This window comes from Protomyctophum parallelum (assembly GCF_964188405.1).
Source record: "Protomyctophum parallelum genome assembly, chromosome: 4".
In the NCBI taxonomy this organism is placed as follows: Eukaryota; Metazoa; Chordata; class Actinopteri; order Myctophiformes; family Myctophidae; genus Protomyctophum; species Protomyctophum parallelum.
Genome location: NC_139700.1, coordinates 32,344,260 through 32,363,305, shown reverse-complemented (window position 1 = coordinate 32,363,305; position 19,046 = coordinate 32,344,260). Strand labels below are relative to the sequence as shown.

Here is a 19,046-nt window from a genome sequence, read left to right as displayed (position 1 = left end):
AATGGTAACTGTCATTCCTCGTTTTGGACGGGGGTGGGCTCATTTGAATCGTGTCGCCCCCCTGGGGAGGGAGACAGAACCATTTATATTGATCTGCATATTCTTCTTACTATATTCTTCTTACTATATAAATAAATAATGTTTTCTTTTATTTATTTATTTTTTTGGCCGGCCGACCCACCCACGGACCGGCCGACCTATCCACGGACCGGCCGACCTATCGCACCGGCCGGCCCATTGGAGGTACAAAAAACAAAAACATTTTTTTCTTTTCTCTGCTTACTCAAAGCACTTTACAATGATCCATTCATTCATACATTGGGAGATGAAGCAAGCAAACAGTCAACGCCAGTCGCAAGCGTCCTCACTTCCCACATTCACACACCAATTCAGTATTTTTTTTTAATTTTACCACTTTCCTCGCAACAACAAAGCTGCGCTACTCTCCCAAATCTGGCAGTGACAGGCCGTCTGCCCCACATGGAATACTATCGCCATTTTATTTTATTGTGTCAAATAAATCCTCATAATGCAAACTAGATTCAACATACTCAAGCCTGCACACATTCTAAATATACCCCAGAAATATTTTACCGATCAAATGGACTGTTGCCACCTTCAATAATAATGATAATAATAGTCTTTATTGTCTCCACATCATATATTTTTGTTGTCATGGACACTTGTACAAAACATTAATAATTCCACTCGAGTTGGAAGCATTAAGACCCATTTTAACCCTCAATGGCTTCCTTTCTGAAAAATAACGTCACTGTAAAAAGATTCAGGCGTTTAGATATTCAATTTACAATGAGATGCGGACGGGAGCTGGTGCCACTTGGACCCGGACGTAACGTAGCACTACAAAATGACGTTGGACTTAAATACTGAATGATGGCAACCACTGGAGGCAAGGTGGGGTTCAGTGTCTTGCCCAAGGAAACTTCGACACGTGGACAGGAGGAGCCGGGATTTGAACCGCCGAGCCAACGATCATTGGACGACATGCTCTACCTCTTGAGCCACAGCCGCCCCTGGTCGCAACTAGTGTTTGGGAAACACTGGTTTAGAGCAGTTTATGTCAAGGACTCCCATATTGAAATGTAGACTATTTGGTGGCTGTATCAGGGACCCTAATAATAATAAACTTTATTTATATAGAACCTTTCATCACATAGAAATGCAGCGCTAAGTGCTTTACAGGGCAGAAAAAATAAACTAAATAAAATCTATAAATGCACCAGGTGCGTACGTGTGTACGTACATACATACAGTACGTACGTCTGTAATCCACGTAACTCGAAAGCTGTTCGCCCCACCGATAGTGACGTGTTCCACACCACCACAGGGTCTGCAGTGCCCGGTGTCGAGTCCAGTGGATAGCCGGTTGTCCACAACCAGAACAAAAGCCTCTACGCGGGATCTGGACCTGATCACCCCTATATCTCCATATACGGAGCTTTCCTGTTCTGACATCACAACACTTCATATTTGGGCATGCCTGAGACAGAACGCCATGTATAGGAATAAAGGGACACAGACAGATGGGAGGATAGGGGATTGCATAGCCAGGTGGGGCATGGGTCTCCAATGACTCTGTGCTCTATAGCCGGGCACCGCTCTAGTAGCATCAAAACAAGCAAAAACAAAGTAACATTAAGACAATAAAACAATAGCAAAGGACATAAAAACGGCAGCAAATCATGCAGAACAGTGAGTACATTCATAAGAAATCATTTGTCAAGATTTCTACATTTTCATCCCAAAACAGCCGATTCACAAGGCGTCGCATGGTGGCACGTTGTGAGCTCCTAGATTGGCTGTTTTCGAATAGTTGACAAATATTTCATTGGGCATAAGTGTTTAAATTCTTCCTCATTTTTGCTGGGGGCTCCCTGGAACCCCTTCAAGGCACCCTGTGGGTCCCGGACCCCACTTTGAGAACCAGTGCACCATGATTATGTTCTGAAACAAATGCAGCACATCTCAATCATGACTTGCGGCCACGGTGATCAATCTGCATGCACTCAAACTGGCAGAGGAGGTGGAGTCGTGTGCTTTTAAGCTTCATTTCCATAACCGCCCCTTAGCTCCCTGTCAAACAGAGTGCTTCTCCGGGAGATTACAAACGTCAGGACTTGGCCAGGCTCGCCGCCCCATCACTTACGGGAGAAGAGAGATTTTTGGCTGGCGAGCGAGGTCCGTAAAGACTGTGTCTGTTCCCCTACTTATGATGACAAAGACGGCAGAAGTTTGACGATGTACAAAATTAGATGGTGCTAGAGTTTCCAAGCAACACAGAACGAAAGAAAGGCGGAAAGAAAAGGATAGTTCATGTTATGAAATCTTTCTAACCAATAAGAGACACAGTAGAAAAAGTAACAGTCTATTTTCAGTGAGTTTATCCCTAAAGCTCAATACAGATCTAGACTGCTTCCCAGGTAAGTCCAGCCCAATGCAGGATCTCACTTTCATTGACAACTCCCTGGCGGCTTTTCAACTGCAAAGAGCCTGGGCGGATATTGTCCTGGACAGTAGGACTATGTACCAAGGCACACATACAGTGGGTTAAACATTGTCACCCAGGAGTCTACCTACAGTAGCTCCCTTATCCAGGCCACAGTCGCACCCGCTCATGCTTACTTAAAGCATGAGCACACTTTGGTAGAGGTTTGGGTTGTGTGTACTTATCTTGTCATAATGTAACTAGATCAATTGGTGAGATATATCGCACTGTTGCACAGCTGATTATAAATAATTCAAAAATAGCCTCTCTTTGACTTCTATTTTACGATGAAACAGCTCTCAAGTCACTCTTTTAGCACACAAAGTAATGCAAACCAAGCTGACCATATATAACATTATAAAACCCAGTACAAAGAGTTAATTTAATATAAATAATATCACTTCATGTTGATTTTGCCATTTGGAAGAAGAAAGCAATGAGCATACAGACCCCCACAATATGTAACTGTTTTTAGATAGTTTTGAAATTTGTCTTAGCTTTTTATTTGTAAACCTATGTAATTCACATGTATACCTGAAAATGAGTTTAATTACTCAGTGAAATTTCGAGAATAAATACAATTTGAATGAATATGATATCCCCTCTTGAAGCCAGCTTTGCAGATCTTGGTTACGATTTGGTTTCTTAGATTTTCTTGTTCTATACCACGGGTTTAAGGATATATTAGATATGTAGCATGTTTAGAAAGAAGCTAGATTAATTGTTTACCTGGTATGCAAGTTTCTCTCTTTGACTAGGGCACATACTCTGCCCATTCCGATTATATACGTAAAGTCTCTAACAGATAAGTGTCTGCGAAATTGTGTTGATCAATCATGGAGGGAGGGAGGTAGAGAGAAAGAGGAGAGACACAAAAGACAGGGCAATGACAGGCATGCCTCAGACACACAGATACATAGAGATGTGTTCACCTTCTGAGTGAGAGAGAGAGAGAGAGAGAGAGAGAGAGAGAGAGAGAGAGAGAGAGAGAGAGGGGGGGAGAGAGAGAGAGAGAGAGAGATAGAGATAGAGAGAGAGAGGGAGAGAGGACAAGGGGGCAAACAGGGTGAGCACTGAGCAGGGTGGACTGTTGACTGTGAGTCAGTGATGTAGAAAAGCTGCAGCGAGGCCTCATTGTGCAGAAAACCCTCTGAAAATGGCTGTATGACGTGTTGCGGATTTCACCTATAACAACATAGGCTACCAAACATATGGACGCCAAGCCTAATGTCCGGCTACAGTCAGACACTTCCCACTAAAGAAAGAACACAGTCAAGTCCTCATGGACCTGAAGTACACAGAGAACGATGTGAATGGAGTATAGCTTGTGTGTGTCTCCCAACTGTTTGACCCGTGACTCATTTGGTGTTTGAAACCACCTGAACAACAAGGTGGAATTCAAGCGAAGTGGGAGAAGGAGGGGTGTCTCTTTCATGTGTTTACTGTGATGGATTACATCGCTGACATGTCTGCCTGCACGCACACAATGTGGATGCAGTAACAGTGTCATCATCTGTCTCGCTTTGGAAAAGCCAAAACACACAGCAGGTCGGAACAGAGCTAATGACAGCCTGGGACGGCACAGGAAGGAAGCAGAGCGGGGAACAACTCTCACATGAATAAACATCTACATTTCTAAACATTGAAAAGTTAAACAGAAAAGAAAATTCCCTTGCTTGACTTTTATGACATTTATAATGCATTTTAATGCACTTATAAGGCTTCTTCATAACACTCGTGATAAATGTTTATAATCATTGAAATTCACTGAAAAGTCACAAAAACCGTGCACACACACACACACACACACACACACACACACGCACGCTTGTATAACTAACTATACTGAGGAAATTAACATTTTAGGACGGTGGTTATATGAATGCCATTGGAGCAATTTTTTAACCCTAAAGCCGATAATAGCAGATCAACAAGCTTAGAACGTGTCGCAGCTGCTATCTTCGGTGCACGACACAGACATGCAAATAACAAATCTGGCAAAACTCCAACCCCTCACCCATAAGCCTCTAAATGTCCTTATAATTCTAACGAACCCCAACCTTTTTTAAATGGATTGTGACAATTTATTTAGTTTTGTGATTTTTCTTAAATTTTTAAAGGTTTTCTGAGCTCAATTGCACCCAAAAAAAACGAAACTTTTAACATTCAGTAGATTTTCTGTGGTGTGGGGTTTTCTGGCTCAAACAGGTGCTCTGAGTTTCCTGCGGTTTGTGATGTAAGAGACAGAAAATCCCATATTTTTATGTCAATGGGATTTGCCAGCAGATGTCACTGTTTTCACTGTTTTCATTGCAGCCCAGAAATACTTCCAAACCCCAGAGAAAGCTCCAGACCACAGAAAATCCACTGAATGTTCAAAATTCAGGTTTTCTGGATGTAATCTAGGTCATAAAACCTAAAAGAAAAACGAAAAATAAAAATGAATAAATGTCATGAAACCTTTACGGTTTCTCAAATTCTAGTATACTTGTGGGGACATTTGGCCTAAGGTTGGGCGATATGCCAAATTTTTTCAATCGCCAATCGTCTGTCTAAAAATCGGCGATTGACGATGTATTCGTGTCATTAAAGTAAAGTGAGAACAGCTCACTGCATGTCGCAAAAAAGCCAGATCTACAAGCTCTCAAGGCGCCGCGTCCTGCCTGTTTTTGCAGCTCTGTTCGCTACGCGTTGAGAGCTTGTAGATCCGTCTGTTTTGCGCAGCCAGGGTAACAAAATAAGAAATAAGTTTAGATGAAGTGGTTGGAAGTTGGAACGGACAAGCAGCTGCAAGCTAAGCTAACATCACAACCACTGGCTGGTGACAGTGTTAAACATGTAGCCTGCCTGCCCTAGTAACTTCTCCTGGAGAAGTCTTGCCTCCCCGCACCGGCGTCGGAGGCTCAGAGGGGCGCCCACAGGCTGCTGCTGATTCACAGGCTCTGAAGGCGCCGCGTCCTGCCTGTTTCTGCAGCACCGTTCGCTACGCGTTGAGAGCTTGTAGATCTGTCTATTTTTGCAGCGCTGGCTAACGATCCCCGAGCCTATACAGTATAGGCTCGGGGATCGTTAGCTTAGCTTAGCGTTGGCTTAGCGTGTAGCTACTGATTCAACACACTGAACTTCATCTATACTAACACTACCAGCCTGTTTTTTATTTCCCCCCCCCAACTTCACGGGTGGCGCATTGGGATTGTGATGAGACACGAGACAGCAGTGTGCATTCTGTTGTGACTGTATATTATTAAACTGCATGGGTCTGGACTCCGGAGCGTAAACAACATGTAGGCCACAGTACAGTAACAGTAGCCTTCCTCGGCTCGGCTCCCTCGGCTCACAGTGAGCAACTGAGCATCACGGCTGCGGGGACTGGGAGTCGGGACCATACCATTATAACGGGAGGAGGGGATTTCCACCCGGCCGCTGTTACTACTTTGCTGGCCCAAATTGATTCTGATGTTGCGCACACTTTACAGGTTAAAAATCGTCCCGAAAAATCGCCTAATAAAAATATTCGGCGATTGGATTCGTATATTCGCGATTGACGATGTATTCGTATCGTCACCCAACCCTAATTTGGCCATAACAACAGACATAGAGATATAGTAAAATCCTCTCTGAGTTTTTGGGTAAACTCACTGAGTTACTAATGGCTCTACTGTATGAACACTGAGGAGGTTGGCCTTGTTGACACTTGACAGGGGAAGTAAGAGACCCAGCATGTTATCTGGAGAGTACCACTAATATGGCAGCTTCCAGGGGCGGGCATTTGGAGGTCGGCATGTCCAGCTGTTGCCGTGCGGTCAGGGAGGAGAGGAGAAGAGCCCCCAGCTAAAAAGCTGCTGAAATCCATCCATTATTCAGCAGATCACTAAGTTACCAAAGGACCACAGATTTGCTCAATTACAACATGGCTTTGAGAAGCCAGAGAGGGTCTCGCTCAGTGCATCCCAGGTGGTGGAAGAAGTACTCAAATGTTTTACTTAAGTAAAAGTATCAATATCACGATATTGAAATACCTTGTTACGTAAAAGTAGTACATTTACTTGAGTAAAAGTATGAAATCAAATTATACGTTACCCATTTAGGACTGAGGCAGATTATAAAAATGCCTTCTGGAAAAAGAAAACGTCAAATATTTATTCAAAACCAAAAAAGGGGTTCCCGTCTTGAAGGGTAAAAACACCAAAAGGGGTTCCCGTCCTAAATAAGTAAAAGTACTCAATATGCAGAATGTCCCATTTCACAAGTTTTCAAATGCATTAAATGTATAAAAAGCTTTTCAGACAGATTGAGTTGTGACCTTGTAGATAGCAAAATGTTTGCCAAATAGCCAAAGTATATCCTGTATAGAGCTGAAGTGATTAGGTAGAAGCAGTGCTGTACACAGCACTGCCCAGACAGGGAATGGAGAGTAGTGCGAGAGTGAGTGAATGATTTGGGACACAGTCCAGTTCTTCTGCATGGCAGACATCAGTGACGTGACGTCCATAGCTTTCAACAGACCCATGTGGTGAGATCTGTAATCTGCTCATTGGCCCGCGGTACACGTACATACGCACGCGCACACACACGCGCACACACACACACACACACACACACACACACACACACACACACACACACACACACACACACACACACACACACACACACACACACACACACACACACACACACACACACACACACACTTTGATGTTGCATCTCTGTGATTTATCTGAGGGAAAAAACAAACACACTCCCCACAAAGGTAGTAGATTGTCAGGGTTTTAGCCTCGAGAAGGATCCATTAAGTTGAGTTCATCTTGTGACCCGATGCGGAGAGGAGAAAACAAGTCTGTGTGTGTGTGTGTGTGTGTGAGGGTGTGTGTGTGTGTGTGTGTGTGTGTGTGTGTGTGTGTGTTTTTTGTCTCATACAAATCTTTGAGGCAAATGAGAACTAAATCACCACATTCATATTTTGGACAGAATGACACTGAATTGACTGATGAGGCACTGAGATGAACACTGAACGCAGTGGTTCTCAAATGTTTTCATTTCAAGGGCCCCCATAACTCTGAGAGTGCACAAACAACCACTTGAAATCCAGCACCCATCTCTCAGACGAAGCCCGTCACCGTCCTAAAACTAAACTAAAAAGAAGTACCTGCAGGACTTGAGGTACGGGACTGCTGCTGAGTATCTCTCTCTTTTTACGCTAATGACTCAAATCAGTCATGGCGACTTTAATCCATGGGTCCTCCCACAGACAGTGAGATTGTGACATTCCCACTCGCCACACTCCGACATAAAAAAAAACTATTTACCTCCCATTTCCTCCTGTATTTCATGGTGTCACGGCGGTTTAAGGAAACAGCTGTGCTACTATGCAGTGCCTTTCCTGGCCTGACTTAAAGTTGGCTTGTTTTTGCTCTCCTGTAGTGCTGTCCCGGTGCCCTCGCCACCCTTGGAACGGGCAGGATGTAGCTGGCACCGTGTGCCAAGGAAGAGAAGCCATCTGGTGATCCTATGACAAGGCAACTGCACCCACCAGCGCTGCGCTGACCCACCAGGATGAGGGCACAGAGCCCCCGCAGCATTTCTACGAGCATGCATGTTTAACCCATTTTGACCTGAGATCAGATTAAAAAAATGTCTTCTACATCCTGACAGTTTTCTGAAAAAGCTATGTTTCTATGTCAGTCGTTCTTCGATTTTACAAACATAGCAGACCTACAAGCTCGTAGCGCGCCACTCGGTGGCGCGCTATGAGCTTGTAGATCTGCTATTTTTCAATAGCTAAATCATAACATAATGCTAACACCAAAAGGGGTTCCCGCCCAAAATGCGTTCATTTTTCCCAACAGTACAGACAGTGTGAACAGTGAGGATACTACCTGGGCTGGTAGTACTCAACATAACATGCCAAATAAGTTAATAACAGACAGCATTACACACAACAAAACTCAACCGCTGTGAGCGTGTACTTCCTGGTCGTGTGAGCAAACAGATAAAAGATGGACAGCGAGTGTGTGATGATGACAAAGAGGGAGGAGAAGAAAAAGGGAGAGAGCGAGTGCATGAGAGATGAGAGAGAGACAGAGAGCGAGAGAGACTGACAAACAGAGAGAGAGAGAGAGAGAGACGTGTATCATGTTCTGCTTTGTTGAAAGGTGCAGTCACTATTAGGTGTGCTAAGTGCTGAATTAAATGTCCCCACTCCTGAAGAAAACACCAAGAAAAAAACTCAACAAAAACAAAATAAATACAGCAGGGCTTCAGTGGCTAAGGGTCCCAGTTTGTGAGTTTGAAAATATGGCCACACTACGTCCGATGTAAAAGGGACGGAGTGCACAGAATCAAAGAGACAGATAATTCAATCACTGGGAGCATAACAGTGAGAGCTTGTAGATCCGCTATTTGGGGGGAATGTTCCACCCAGAATAGGACTATGTATCAAACGGGAGGGAAGTAATAAATCCCACCATTAATCGAAATTTCAACACAAAGTGCAAAGACGGAACCTGATGAGTTCTACAGATTTGGGCTGTTTGACTCATTAAATAGGCCTCCGATGGTTCTGTAATGTCCCAGATTCATTACTTTGTGTCCCGCCATGGAAAACAAGTGTGAAGCTTAATTTAATATGCAGGAATAACCGTTCACCCATTACCACCACAGGTTTAACCGGCTCTGTTGTTGACATCTTCTGCATGTGATCAAGGCACGTGAGGTGAGGCCATGTCATGTCAGGTGCTGGGTTGCTCTGGCAGGCTCGATGATCTCCATAAAATCCTGTCGTGTGTGTATAGCACCATATATTCTTTAATTCGTGCATGTAGTGTGTGCACGTTTAGATTAGAAGGAAGAGAATCTGTAGTGTGTGATGCAACCAGATTTTGAAACTGTAGTGTAAAGCCTCTTGTGTTACCTCTTCGTTCTCGATCTTCAGAGTGGCCAGGCGAGACTGCAGCTGCTGGAAGCGCAGTATGAGTTCCCCATTCACTGGCGGCTGCACCGAGATCTGGCTCACCTGCAAATGGTAAATGGTGCATTTATATAGCGCCTTTATCCAAGGCGCTTTACATGAATTGTGCATTACATTCACCCATTCACACACACATTCATACACCGATGGTGGCGGAAACCATGCAAGGTACCAACCAGCACATCAGGAGCAATTAGGGGTTCAGCGTCTTGCTAAAGGACACTTCGACACTAACTCTGGGGGAGCCCGGGTTCAAACTGCCGACCTTGCGGTTACCATCCGGAAGCTCTACCCCTGAGCCACCACCGCAACAAACGGGACTTTAACTCATATGCATAAATACTTAAAGTAAAAGGGAATATTAAAAAAAAGAGGCTGGGGTGCTCACAAAAGCCAGAGTAGATACAAATGCAGACGCCTTTAGAATCAATAGCCAGGATATACAGACACGGTAGCCAGTGGCAGCCAAGCAGTAAAAACCTCTGCACACACATACAGATGTCAGGCTGCAGGCTAGGAGGTTGTGAGACATCATTTGTTATTCGCAGCTCCTATAAAAACCTAATCTGGCAGGACAGACAGCAGTAAATGCTGCAATTAAGCGACAACTAAAAATCAGACCTCATTAAGTTTGAGACTTTTTCATAAAATGTAAAATTCCCTGCACTGCTTCCATACAATGTAATGAGTTGGCCGTGTGCACACTTCTGTTGGACAGTAAAAAAATAACTTAACAGAACTTAGCAGAAAACTCTTAGTTCCATGCAAAAATGAACTTGTGGGTTTAAATTTAGTGGAGCTGTAGTGAAAGGTATTCATGGTTAAGCGATTCTTTAAGTCACAATGCGACACATTGTGAATATCCACAGCACACTCGATTTTCGAACAACAATGCACCGAGTGCACTGAATAAACAAACGACAAAGAGGGCACACCAGTGCGAAGTTCTGAATCTGAACGCACCCTTAATGTTTGCTACGCTTTGCAAATTATTTGAGGGGCCACTTGCAATATTCTCGCAGCCCACGGGTTGAGGACCACCGGACTAGTGCACATCAAACTGGAGGTCTTGAGGACGACTGCACTGTACCTCATCTCCCAGGTGCGACTGGAAATCAAACTTGGGGGGCGGGCAGAATGCGGTGGGGTACATCTCCATGAACCTCTGCCGGTCACTGCGGGGGTCCAGGCTGTCCACGGCGTTCTCCATGATGTCCAGGCCCTCGTGGCGCGACGTCTCCAGGTTGTACTCTGCCGAGAGGTAGGTCCGCAAGGCTCGATTCAGGCTGGCGTGGTATCCCAAATCACAGCACTGGAAGGAGCACAGCACAGGAAGGAGAGCGTTGCTGTAGGGCTGAAACCTCCTACTGTATCTCCATATTTCAACTTTTTGGTGTTTTTTCGTAATTAATACCCTACTATGTAGGGCCTACTTGATCATACCTCACACAAAAGCATCAAAAGTATGAACGCTTGAAAAGCGGCGCAAAGCGACACATTTTAAGCTAGTAGATCTGCTACTTTTGAAATTGGATCCTGAAAAGTGACAGGTTTGGTTTCCACCCGACAGAGACGATAGGATAGATTGTATCGTCCTCTAGGGTGAAGAACTGTCATGGAAACACGAGATCTGCTGTAAAAGACACATTGATAGACATAGGCTACTGTACAACACAGACTGCCAACTAATTGCACACTGCCCTTTCAACCACACATTGTAGTCCACAATTGAGCGTGCAGAAGGGGTTTCCTCCTCACTCACTTCTTACGACTGTTGAATTATTAATATTAAAATTATTGTTGAATTATATTATATTATTATTAGTATAAAAACGCCTTTAGTTTTTTAAAGGGACGGATGGTTAGGCTCTGCCGTGGATGAGTTGGAATGGGGCACGTCCACATTTTATTAACCAGAATTGGACACATTTATTGAGTTAATTGGATAGTGAGTACAGCGCTCAGCACATTCCACTGACATGAGTAATTTAAGCTCAACTATTTTCCAGTTATTTGATGTCACCAGTATTGAAACATTGCTGGCTATTAAAGGAGGTGTAAGTGATGTTTCTTGTTAAATAAAGTATTATACTGTACTTCTAAATCCTGATTCATTGTAATGATTCTGTAATTATTGTTTGAGTGCTTGTTCAGACCGGGGTGTCCCCGTCTTCTCCAGCAATTTAGTAAAGGGGAAACCAGGATAGCAATTTCATTCAATCAGGAGAGAGAACTCTTACATTGATATAGGGATAAACAAGTGAAAAAACAAAGAACTAATTTGGAATTGGTACACTATAAAAATTGAAGCCGATAATGACATGCTCAAAAAAAGTGAACATGGAGACCAAGGATTCTTCTAAGATGCAATCACACACACACACACACACACACACACACACACACACACACACACACACACACACACACACACACACACACACACACACACACACACACACACACACACACACACACACACACACACACACACACACACACACACACACACACACACACACAGAGAGAGGTCTAATTTCTCCACAGCATGATGATGACACAGAGGGTAGTTCGCATTACTCTTGTCCTTCCGGACCATCAAGAAAGAAATAGCCCTTCTCTCCTCCTCTTCCCCCCCCCCCCCCCCCCCCCCCAAAAAAAATAAGTAGGCCAAATAAATTATAAATAAGTCATGTTCATCGATTGTGGCAGGTCACACAACGCATTCTGCAGGCGAGGCACAGTGAAGAGCTCCGAGTGCTGCTGAGCAATGGGAGTGCTGACCCACAACCAGCTGGAATTCACACAGAAATAAACTGGGTTACAGCTCTCCATTCAGTCTGAAGAGACATGGAATACAATGATGCAAAATGTTGTTGTTTTTACACCCATTTGTGCAAATGAAATTCTGTGATGTCCAGTGGTGGTAGAAGTACTCAGATATATATATTTTTTTACTTAAGTAAAAGTAGCGTTACCACAATATAGAAATACTCTAGGCCTGAATTAAAACAACAGAACTCATTTGTCAGCTAAAAGGCCTTTTCAAATAGCAAAAGTATTCATATTTTAAATCTGCAACTAAAGTAAGTACAACTAAAGCTTTAGTACAAGTTTTGCTGTTTTGCTGTACAAGTCTTGCAATCGTGGCTTAAAATGGAACATGGAAGTGTGGAAGACAAGGCAAGTATTTTAAGGGCCTCATCGAAATGACAGTGACATCACATTACAGTGATATCACATTATCACCCCCTCCCCTAACCCCTCCCCCTTTATCATACAACAACAGCTGTGGGTGCGGCTTCAGTTCTGGTGGATCACCAGTTCACCACCCATCAGGCAAACCAGTCATACGTAATGAACTGGTGGCTGTGGCCACATAAAAACCTAATTTTAACACTTTCAGTACACTTTTTGGAGAAAAATAAATCTTTCTCTTTAGTATAAGCATATTATAGTACCTGATGATCATGTTTTAGGGGGGGGGGGGGGGGGGGGGGGGGAAATCACGGCAGTCCATCTTTAAGTAAAGTTACTTTCCCCCCTGGTGGCTGTAGCTGTGTGGGCAGATATTTGAACCCCGATAAGAGGAGATGGGTCCTGAGTTCCTGACATCTCACCCTATATATCAAGGCTGCGCTGCTAAACTCATCATTCTCTTCTTAATCCTACCACTATTAAACCTTAAAAGGCCTGTGTGAACGCAGCAGCTCCATGACACGAGGGAGTGCGAATAACCATGACACGGTTATTTTTTACGAGAGGATGATTTTGCAAGGGAAAGGGAACATTGGTGTGACTCAGTCTCCACACCGTCTGATCGTTGCGTGTGCCTGGTCGTGAATATGTGGAGGTATAGTCTTGCATAGCCAGACGATCAGAGATTTGATACGTCTGGGAAAACCTCAATTCATCGACTTGAGAAGGGATAAAACCAGCCGTAAAAAAACCTATCCTAAAACACAATCATTATACCGTCCCATAAGGAGGACCACAATCAAGACTTTGCATTGGTTCTGCGAGGCGGTTATTTATTGCGACCGCACGTCGCATTTACTATGACATCGTACATTTTTGTCCGTCAGTCAGTCAGTCAGCGAATCACTCAAAATCCCGATACATGGAAAGGCCCCCATATATGGTGCATATAAGGTCTCGTAACACCATGTGACATCATCAGGGATGGAGATCCCTGATAGTAAATGCAAGCTGCTGTCGCAATTAAGCCCATATGGAGATCACTGATGTCATCAATATTGGCCAGCAACTCTACATCTGACCTATTAATGCCACCACGCCCCGGCCGGCCGTCCAGCAGTCTGCTGTCACCCAGGCGGATGCGTGCACGCCACCTCGCCCTTTAGGCGGCGTCTTACTGGTTTTTTATATCCAAATTGTATCCACCCAGTTTTAACCCCATCTCTCAATGTAGATGTCACCGGACTATGATTTCTGATCATTTTGCTATATGAGACTAATGTATTAACTTAAGTTTAACTAACTTTCAATCTTGTATCCCTATTTTGGACATACACAGAACTGTTCAGGACATATCAAAGATTGTCAAACATGAGCTTACAGACTGGCTATTTTATTTATGTATTTGAATACGTGGTTAAATGTCTCCCTCATCTCATACTGGGCTGTTCCAGTTGGTCGATAACAGATTATTATTTGAACAAAAAAAAATCTTTGACAGCAGAAATCATGCTAACAAATATACACTGACTAAACGTTTCTCAGAATGAATGAGAAACAGGACATAGCGTTTCATACTTACATCAATTAAGTCGGATAAGTCGTGGATGTAGTATTTGAATACAGAGGAGTTTGTTGCTTCGAGCGTCAGGAGATACTCGTTCCGCGCTTTGATGGACTTCAGTTTGTTCTCTGAGTACTTGGCCTGGCGCTAGAGAGAGAGAGAGAGAGAGGGAGAGGGGGATAATTAAAAACAACAAAATGCAATTGCTCTCCTAACTGAACAGACGTGCTCCATTAGGCCAGTGGTAAAAATGTCAGAACTTGTGCGGGTGGAGCTGGGTTCGAATCTCCTGACATGACGACATGAACATTACAGAGTGCAGCTTTAATGAGCCGAGTATTCCTTCTATTGATACGCGATGGTTCGTCTCCCTGTGTGCAACGTGCCATCATGGTAGAGCACAGCGATGACAAACATATTTGGCGTGGTAAGAAAAATAAAATAAATAAAATAAAAATGAAGAAGAATGAGAGATGAAAAGCTAAACATCTCTGATTGAGCCCTCTTTCAGAATTCTATACATGCTCTCTTAGTCACCATCCTCTGACCAATGCACGCACGCACACTGACACGCGCGCTCGCACACTGACACGCAGGCACACGTGCGCGCACACACGTACATTTAAAAGCTTTGCAAATGCATTCTTGACAGAGCTGTGTCAAAAAAAAGAAAAGAAAAAAAGAAAAAAGAAAAAGAAAGAAGTTATTCCCTGCGGTCATTAAATCATTTGTCACGGAGCTTTAACAGAAAACAGACGGCTTCTGAGAACACAAGGACAGCGACAGCGTGCCATCGTGTGCTTTTCAAGGACTTCTTGAGGCCTCTTGGAGCAAGGCCACGCTGCAGTGTGTCGCAGCCTGTGGACGTTCAGTCCACGTCATGTCATCATGAGCACCGACAGAGACGTAGAACCACATTGAAGAGGACAGCTGACAATAGCTGAAGGGCCTCATGTGGGTCTCGGACTTCATTGCGGCCAGTCTGACATCAGTCATCTATGTTCTCATACTTTTTTATATATTTAATATATATAATTAAATATTTGCATTGGTACTGTGTGGACTGGGCTTTAATTAAGTAACACTAATGCTGTGTTCACACAGGCAGATGCAAAGATACAAAGATTCACAGCATATTTGTCACTTTGTATGTTGCATCTGAAGTTGAAACGTATTTATAGCTTTGTATCAGCTACAAACGTCGGATTTGCTTTGTAGCTTCACGTGGCTGGCTTCCATTGGAAATTAATGGTAGACTGTCTTGTATCTACTATCCACCCGTGTGAACGCAGCATGAGGATTTTACTGTGCAATGTCAAATGGGAGTGATACTGTACTAGCATAAGAGTTTTCCAGAATCTCGTCATCGAACGTGGCATAAACGTATCAGCGATTGGTCGAAGTGTCTCGGGATCAATGTTGATTTTGTCGACCAATACTAAGACGAAAAATGTTTGTCGACTACCTAAATGGAAACTAAATGAAAACTAAGCTATGGTGACTAAAACTAAGACTAAATGTATTGACAATTTCCTCAACAAATAAAATGTTAGGAAGGGACTATAGTGGACAAGAGATCCAGTATAAGTCATTTTACACTTGGTTGCATGCTGAAAATAGCAGATCTACAACGCGCTGCGAGGCGTTGTGAGCTTGTAGATCGGCTATTTTCAGCAAGTGTAAAATCAGTCATTACGATGGCATCAAGGCCCACCAAAATACATCGACTAAAATCTTATGACATTTAGTCGACTAAAACTAACACTAAGACATTCCGGGTTACTAAAATGTGACTAAAACTAAATGAAAACTATTCAAGAGACTATGGGCTGTATTTTGCGTGTCTTAAGTACCAGGTCTTATTACTTAACTTAAGACCTGGAGGCGTGATCAATGCCATTTGGCTATTCTGAGTGGCCAAAGAGCATTGACCACGCCTCCAGGTCTTAAGTTAAGTAATAAGACCTGGTACTTAAGACACACAAAATACAGCCCATAATGACTAAAACTAAGATCAAAATGTGCTGTAAAAAACACCACCGCGTCGGGATGTGGTCCATACCTTCTCCTTCATCTTCTCGATCTTCTTGACGGAGCGCTGCCTCTGGTGTCGGTCCTCCAGGCGGATGCTGAACACGGGCTCCACTCGGCCAATCTGCTTCTCCTCCTGCTTCTCGGCCTCCTTCAGCTTGCTCTCAGCACTGATGCTCTCTGCGTGGTACATGTGGTAGGTCTTCATCACCTGGACACAGAGGACAAACACCAATGAACTCAACCCATTCTGACCTGAGATCAGATTCTAAAAATGTCTTCTACATCCTGACAGTTTTCTGAAAAAGCCATGTTTCAGTCGTTCTTCGATTTAAAAAAAATAGCAGACCTACAAGCTTGTAGCGCACCACTCGGTGGCACGCTATGAGCTTGTAGATCTTTGTGCCGCATTTTCACGATTTCTCAAAAATAGCAGACCTACAAGCTCGTAGCACGCCACCGAGTGGCGCGCTATGAGCTTGTAGATCTTCAATAGCTAAAGTATAACATAATGCTTATTTAAAACACCAACACCCGCCCAGAATGGGTTAAAGTCATTTTAATGTGTAAAATAATTTCAGCGTTTTTTTGTAACAATCTTTCAGAGTCTGAGACCATTTTATGTTTATTTTTAACACTTTGAACCGCAACTAGCATAAATAAAATCAGTCATCACCAATTCGTTTCACAATAGGCAGCCCCCATTGCAAAAAATATATATATATAAAAAACAAACAAACACACACACGCAAAGCAAAGACAGATTCTATCTCCCAATTGTTTTTATACTGTCGGACCACAGCATCCACAAATCATAGCAGTTTAAAAAACGTGACACGCTCCTTTCATCGCTCTGAGTGGATTTAGACACGCTGTCTGGTTTGAAATGAGGGTTAGGAGGACGACGAGCGCTCCAGCTGGGAAATGGACTCGAGTCCCAAACGCTTCCAATGGGCACGGATGACATCAGGCCACACCCATAGACCTGATGTCACGGATGACATCAGGCCACACCCATAGACCTGATGTCACGGATGACATCAGGCCACACCCATAGACTTGTGCATGCTTCATGCCTGTTTGTTGTTGTAATATTCAAGCATTTCCAAGTAGAGTGGACACCGTCTCATAAAGACGTTATGATACATAATATAAAACAATACCGTTATGATGGGGAGCTGTTCAGCTTGCTGGGAGTGTCACAGCAATAGTTTTACAGAATGAAAACATATCTACCAAATCGACTGCAAAGCTAAAACAACTGGGGTGAAAACTTGAATATTTATAAATAGATAATCTTTCATTCAATAGGGACCGCTCCTGTCACAAGTTGATGTCATATACGATATGCCCATGTGTGGCCCTATGGCGAGACCACAGAAGCAGCCTTTACATTTGAACCCTCTGGAGTGGATTTGAGTCCGACCTTGTGACACCATGTTCCCAGACAACAGTATGGGCAGCCGTAGCTGAGTGCTACAAACTATCAGCCATTTTATTATAGAGAATATTCTATTGATTACTTTTTTCATCGTCTGGAACGGTAACTCGGACGGTCGCCAGTCTAACACTTGACTCCCCCATGTCTACGGGTCGATGTGTGAGCAAGATACTCAACCACTAGCCCTATCACCCCCCTGGGGCACTTACAGCCATCTGAGCAGCCTTCTGTAGGGTGAAGCTGTGAAACACACACACAGCGACGCCAGTATGCATGCAGTAGGCTTCAGGTGAGCCTGCTGGCCTGAGTGCTACGTAACCTACTGGTGATTATCAGTTGATAACATTAAAAGCGGGTGGGTGATCAGGACAAAGTTATCAGTGCCCTGCAATATGAGAGTTGGCCTAATTCTTTTTAAGTCTTGTTAAATTCTACATGGCACGCAGACAGTTTATCCTACAATGACATTATTGACATATCACTATTCGTATTAGATATCGTTTACATTGCGTGTGGACCTGCGTGCACTGAAGCCTGCTGGCTGTCCTGTCATCATGCTGAGGCCATTAGACCAAAATAACGTCCCTATGCTGGGAAACGCATCACCTTCATCAGGGACTTGCAGATTAAAGCATACTTCCTTGAGGTTTGACTCACTGTTATCGGAGGAAGGGAATTACACACACTCCAATGAGTCCACCGACCGATCCATTATAAAGTGACTCATGTTCTCTGCACTCTGCAGCAGGTGGCACAGAACTGCCTGCACTGAATTCTTTAGAGGTCACGACACAGGAGATGTGTAGAACTCTTACTAAACTGTCTGTTGTCCAGAGAATGTATTATGAGACACAACGGACTGGGATTAGGAGCGCTCTAAGAACTGTGGCGGTGAATCACCCACTGAGGAAGTTGGAAGAAGAACCACTGAGGCATGGCCATGATGCGTGCACACACACGCACACACACACGTAATAGTTTAGAGAACTTACTCACTATGATAGACGGATAATGACATGAATATTGTCATTAGTGAGTGCACTATTGCGTCAAGTGGGATGGTCGAGTGATTCTGTAAAACAGCGAAGCTAGGGAGAGGAGAGGAGTCAACAAACCTTTTCCACATGGTGAACCTAGAACAAGGCCATGCAGTGCAGCCATTTGCCTCGAGGACGGCAGCAATATGGCCAACCTGTGGTTTAAAGCCATAACCAAACGGCTCCAGCAAATTACAGATGGGTTGCCTGTAGATGTATTACGCTTGTCCACATTAAAACCTCACATTCAGTCAAAATACAGACTCACCCTGCTCTACAATATAAACATCGTTCCCCCA

At 43.8% G+C, this 19,046-nt stretch overlaps 1 protein-coding gene across 6 annotated transcripts in view; it reads right to left on the bottom strand.

Moving 5' to 3' along the window:
- The window catches only part of srgap1a (SLIT-ROBO Rho GTPase activating protein 1a), a 118,642-nt gene that overhangs the window by 43,065 nt on the left and 56,531 nt on the right, over nt 1-19,046 (bottom strand). For all 6 annotated transcript variants that reach the window (XM_083763972.1, XM_083763976.1, XM_083763974.1 and 3 more), the window contains exons 5-8: nt 16,301-16,480; nt 14,257-14,385; nt 10,567-10,788; nt 9,420-9,521 (exon numbers count right to left, since the gene is read on the bottom strand). In XM_083763972.1, coding sequence (XP_083620098.1) covers nt 9,420-9,521; nt 10,567-10,788; nt 14,257-14,385; nt 16,301-16,480 — 633 coding nt within the window. The remainder of the gene's footprint in view (nt 1-9,419; nt 9,522-10,566; nt 10,789-14,256; nt 14,386-16,300; nt 16,481-19,046) is intronic.